The 5,775-nt window shown below is 44.2% G+C and overlaps 1 protein-coding gene across 1 annotated transcript; it reads left to right on the forward strand.

Moving 5' to 3' along the window:
* The first annotated feature begins 1,552 nt into the window (after positions 1 to 1,552).
* Positions 1,553 to 5,252, forward strand: abi3b (ABI family, member 3b). Its single transcript, XM_071537803.1, has 6 exons — positions 1,553 to 1,954; positions 2,075 to 2,242; positions 2,872 to 3,051; positions 3,276 to 3,346; positions 3,564 to 3,647; positions 4,499 to 5,252. The coding sequence occupies exons 1-6, from the start codon at positions 1,820 to 1,822 to the stop codon at positions 4,953 to 4,955; spliced, it is 1,095 nt and encodes a 364-aa protein (XP_071393904.1). The 5' UTR covers positions 1,553 to 1,819; the 3' UTR covers positions 4,956 to 5,252.
* The last annotated feature ends 523 nt before the right edge of the window (positions 5,253 to 5,775 follow it).

Below are 5,775 nucleotides of genomic sequence, written 5' to 3' on the forward strand. Positions count from 1 at the left end.
CTGATCACTGGAAAGACGGGGCGAAATGTGGATGGAGAAGCTGCATGAGTTAAAACTCTCAACTACCATTGTGGTGCCTTTGAGCAAGGCACTTACCCCCAGCTGTGCAAGTGGAGCCAACAGCAGAAGACTGCCGGGTGTCTCCCAGGCGTGAATGTCTCCTCCCTGGATAAATAATGGGAAAAAATGAATAGATTTAAAATTTAAAATAGACACCAAGGAGCAAATTCTATTCTAATTAGGTTTGTTGTCTACACAGCAGGAGTGCAGACCTTATAAGCCTATTATAACTCACTTTTTTAGACTTACTTTTAATACCTGATTGATTGTTTTTATGTTCTTTTGTTTTTACATTTGCGGGTCTCTTGTTTTAATTCCATTCTTACTTTCTGTTGTTTTCCTGATTGTTAATCTGATGTCTTTGTAAAGCACTTTGTAACTTTTAACTTTTTTTAATAAGTGTTATATAAATAAAGGCATTATTATTATTATTGAAGTCAATGCGGATGGGCATATCATTAAGCCATGGTTCTGCTCACCTGGGTTAAACATTTCACAAAACAAATTTCCATATTTCAAAGGGGATCTTCATCCATTTTATGCAGCACACAGAACACACCCCACATCACAACATTATACAGTTGTTAGACTGTTAAGTGATTTGCAAAACATTTCTAAACAACACACCACACACATGTTGCCTGCAAAAGTTTTGATGTATAATTTGGATAATCAGGTGTGCTTTAATTGTCACTGAGAACATTATCAAGGATATTGATATCGTCATCCACATCTAACTTATCAGACGCACTTTCACTAAAGCTGGGTGAGTTCCTGCTGCTGGGTTGTTTGCTGTAAGCATGACAGGAAGAACAATACAATACACAGGAAGAGACACCCTGAATGTCCTCTAAGCCATATCATTCTGAAAATCATCGCTGCATAACAATTGGCAACACACATAATGTGAGCGCATGAATTCCACCACACACTGTCTCCAACCGGGAGGAACCTCTCAAGGAATCTGTAGTCAGGGCACTACGAAATCACACACACACACACACACACACACCACACACACACACACACACACACACACACACACACACACATACACAAACACACAGTCAAGGATGTTGTGCCATTCAGTTGTTTATACAGGATATCCTTAACAATACAATGGATTTTTGAGCATTCTGTAGTTATAATGTAACAATGTTCCATTTAGGCATTATCTGGCTGATGCTTTGTTTATATAATGCTGGATTGTATCTATAGGCATTTCACTGCTTGGGTCTGTACTGGCAAAACTGTGCATGAGTCTTACGTCATCATCATCATCATCAATAATGCAGAACGCAGTAAGGAAGGACCCACTGATGAACAGACCTTATCAGTTCCACTTTCTTTTCTCTGGACTCTACTGACCTCTAGTGGTCTTAATAAAGAATGCAAGTGGGTGTCATTCACGTCTGCGTGTTCAGGCTCGTGTGAAGTTGACTTAATGTTTACTATGTCTCATATCGGACCAGGTCTCAGTGTGACACGGCAGCCCACGGACTCCCGGTGTAAAACATCATGTCACCTGTGTTCACTTCAGAGTTAGGTGCCAGTTCTCCACAGTGGGTGGGTGTGTAGCTCGTGCCGCCCTGCCCCGGGACCAGTTGCTCACCTGAGACGCTGCAAATCTTTAGCCTGCGGTTATTCCGCGTTCAGCGCCGACCAGCCCCTCCCTGCCTGCCTCGACTGACAGCTCCCAGAAACTTCTACATCCTCCTCCAAAGAAGGATTTAAAAAGCTTTTGGTAGCGAAGGGAGAAATGACGGACCAAAAGAAGTTTTCAGAGGTTATTACTCAGATATTTCAAGAAGCGCCAGCTGCCAGGAAGGGGCTTGCTGACAACCAGAGCAACCTGCTCCAAGTGGCAGAATACTGCGAGAACAACTATGTTCAGGTGAGTAACCCGAGGGACCGAACAACTGGGCTGTAACGGTGCAACTTGGTGAGAGTTTTAGATTTGAGATTTTGAATCCTGTTGCAACATCCAATACCTATTCCTGTTGAAATCCTAAAGGCAGAGGATCCAGCAAAGGCTCTCGAAGAATCCAAGGCTTTGGCGACCCAGGCGCTGGCCAGTGTAACCTACCAGATCAACAGTCTGGCCACTACCGTCCTGAGGCTGCTGGACTCACAGGCCATGCAGGTCAAAGACATGGAGTCCTCCATCAACCTCCTCTCACTGGTGAGCAATACTTCTTAAAACGAAACTGCCATATATTCTTTGAAGGTGCAAAGTACACATGAGCTCTATTTTGTCCCACCCATTGATTCAACTGATTCACCAATAAAGATTTTCACCAACGTCATTACTGTAGCTCACGGCATAGCTGGCTGTAATGCCTTGCTTTGAGTCCTTAAAAGTCTTTATTCATTGTATAAAATAACATATTAACTTGGAAACGTATTAACTTAAACTTAAATTCCATAAGTGTGCTCCAGGTAACATCACTTGATGTAAATTCATTAACTTTCAAATCAAATGAACATTGCTACATTACAGGAGTTATAAATCATGTTTTTTAGTGGTGTGCCCCTTTAAATAAAATCTTAGCCTTGTTTGGTAGCCAATATCTTAGTTTACTGTATTTTTTCACTTGCAGGTCACCTATTGTAACTCATACAGTAGGCCTTCAATCTGTGGTCATTTGGGCTACTTTGCTCTATACATGTTACTTGTTTCATACCGTCCTTTTATAAGAAAGGCATTCTCAAGAATTAAACATTAACAGCTGATATTTGATATGACAGAAGTGAACTGAAAATGGAGTTGCTGTGTGGATTATGGCGGTTAAATGCTGTACTCCCAACCAGGCTGTAGCTATCCACCAGGAGAAGGTGGCCAGGAGAGAGATTGGAGTGTTCACTACTCCCAAGAAGAGGCCCCGTACCAAGCTGATGGCCCCACCTAAATCAGGCAAGGAGCCAGAGGGACGATACTCAAGAGTGCCCATATCATTCTCCATCCTGGACTCGGTCGGACACTGCTTTCAGGTGTGGAATAAGTCAGATACTAGTGCAGCGTATTTTGCAGCAAGCCAAAGTTCAAATACGCATGTTTTCCAATTATTTCCCATTGGATTAAGGATCTATAGCACAATATATTCTCCTCTTTCCATGGTGTAGTCCCTTGGTGTCAAGTATGATGTATGGCTGACTGTGGTGTAGTGATAGATTATGCCATCGTTTGTTTGCCTCGTTTCATCTTCTCTCCCCAGGTCACTGTGCAGGAGTCAAGAAAGAGAGCAGGAACCACAGACAGCATACAGAGTGTTGGGAACAGCTCTGTGTATGTAGACCTACTGCCTTCTTTCTCTCTGTTAGGAAGACAATCATCATACTTTCACCACCTGGACCCCATATGATTATGATATGGGGATATTATCTAAATGCACAATGTCTGATCTTGTCTGAAACGTTTCTGCTTGATGAACTCATATTAATTGTCTTTTACTGAAGCATAACAAGGTTTCTTGTTAACATTTCACTCGTTGTCATTTCATCAGTCGGGGCCCAGAGCCAGTGGAGTGCCCCGTCGCTCCTCCCACGCTGCCTGGTGAACCAACATCCAGCCTCAGTGATCGTTTTGGGTAAGACTTCTTCCTCTTGGGGCGTCCTGGTGGATTAGTGGTCTGGGGCGCGTACCATGTAACTGTGACTGGCCCAGGACCTTTGTCGCATGTCATAATTCCCCCCTCTCTCTCTCTCTCCTAATCTTTCCTGTCTGTCTCTACTGTAAAAACTATCAAAATGAAGGCAAAAGCCCAGAAAAATCATCTTTCAAAGACTTGCTCCTCTTTGCTTGAGCTGGGTTGTGTATACTTTAAAGAAGTGTTTAGTAAACTATAACTTTTATCAACCTCTACCCGCAACTGAGGAATTTCAACAACATCGACAGGCCTCTGGCACAGCTTATGGCGGCCGGTAATTGACATAAATAATGAAGTTACATTTTCAAAAATAGAGATGAGTAACCTGGCTAATTAGAGCAAAGATCAACAGGAATGTAAAGTGAAGAGGTGATGTATAATCGTGTAAAATACTGTAATAATAATCCTGCTTTATGGCTTTGTCATTTGCTTTTTTGGCATGAGAACAACCGTCCTCCATGGCTGAGCAGATAAAAATTAAAGTAGTTTTTGTTCCAAAACAGAGTATGGCCCAGAAAGTGAAAGCCAGAAATCTCATCACACAGAGAAGTAATCTTTGAATCATTGGTGTTGCTCAACAATCCTATCAAACCCTTCCAGATATGGTCATTTTGTGCTATGGGACAGTAAAAATCTCACTTATTGCCCCGTTACTGTAAGACATGTTCTAAAATGCAGCATTGACAATCAAGGACCCTTTGTAACAGTAAAGTTGAATCTCTCTCTGCGACGATAGTTTAATTATTGCTCATAACTGTTGATGGTGCATTTTGCTTTTATCTTTCATCCAGATCCAATCTCGGCATCGCTGTGCCTCCACCCTCAGTTCCCACCATGCCGAGCTTCTCCAACCTAACCAACGACTGCCAGCCGCCCCCTCCTCCTCCAGCTGCTTTGGACCCCAGCATGCCTCCACCTCCTCCCTCCTCCATGGACGCTGGCCCCCCCCCCCCTCCGCCTTCCTTGACCTCACCTACAAGTCTCCCCCCGCCTCCCCCTCCGCCACCCGGCACCTCACCCAACGGCATCCTCCCGCCTCCACCCCCGCCCGCATCAGGAGGCGTTCCCCCTCCTCCTCCTCCGCCTCCACCCCCTCCCGCATCAGGAGGCGTTCCCCCTCCTCCTCCTCCGCCTCCACCCCCTCCCGCATCAGGAGGCGTTCCCCCTCCTCCTCCTCCACTCCCTCCTGCATCAGGAGGCGCCCCCCTTCCTCCGCCTCCACCTCCACCACCTCCTCTCCTATGTTAATGACCATGATAGCACATGTTAATTGCATCATTTACTCCTATAGAGAGAATGCAGATTTACTGTAATGCTTGCAGTTTGGGTGCTGGTTTGGCCATGAAATGGATGTGTAATATGTGTGCAGCATGTGAAATATTTGGGTGAGTCTGGGGCTGTTGTGAGATCACTGTTGAGGATAAATAAATGAAGCTGGAAAAGGTGTGTGTGTGGTACGGTTTCATCTGTGAGTGTTGTTGCATGGTACAGTATGAGCGTCGACACATCCATTCGAGCCTCAGATGATATTTCTAGGACAGAAAATCCTCCTTCAAAGGGAAGCATTCCTATGCATAGAGAGCAGCTGTAGAAGCGCTTTCAACATGTTTCGACACCTTGACTTGCATTCCTGAGCTACAAGCTGCGACAGGGATTCCTCTGTTTTTCCCTGTTATCCTCTCCTTTTCCTGTAATATCACTTCCCTTCCGTATTTCATCTGTATTTGTTTTGCTCATTACTGTGCGTCATAATCTGTGTTCTTTCCATTAGAGTCTTCTTTACAGCTAATAAATGCCTAGTCCTAGACCTTTTGCCCAACACCAGCTCCTGCCATTCTGCTGTAAGTGTTGAATGCAGAGTCAATGATAAGTTGTTAACGTCACTGACTGTAACCCTGGCAAGTTCTGTGACTTTAAACAGGTCAATGAGGCTATAAATTGTCTCATGCGTATTCCTATTGAGATAGGAAAGTCTTTTAAGATGACCTGAAGACGATTCACAAGTCAACAGTTACACTTACCTGCACTACACGGCTTGTACTTAAAGGTAAGCTGTCTTTTCAGCATC

Source organism: Centroberyx affinis, unplaced genomic scaffold, assembly GCF_046629955.1.
Source record: "Centroberyx affinis isolate AG114_WGS23_722 - 3 ecotype Tasmania unplaced genomic scaffold, CSIRO-AGI_Caff_v1 ptg003127l_1, whole genome shotgun sequence".
NCBI lineage: Eukaryota > Metazoa > Chordata > Actinopteri > Beryciformes > Berycidae > Centroberyx > Centroberyx affinis.

Bases quoted from the DNA above. Each gene is read 5' to 3' on its own strand.
- abi3b (XM_071537803.1), top strand. From the start codon at position 1,820: ATGACGGACCAAAAGAAGTTTTCAGAGGTTATTACTCAGATATTTCAA. The intron at 1,955-2,074 runs GTGAGTAACCCG...GAAATCCTAAAG, and splicing joins GCGAGAACAACTATGTTCAG to GCAGAGGATCCAGCAAAGGC. The intron at 2,243-2,871 runs GTGAGCAATACT...ACTCCCAACCAG, and splicing joins CCATCAACCTCCTCTCACTG to GCTGTAGCTATCCACCAGGA.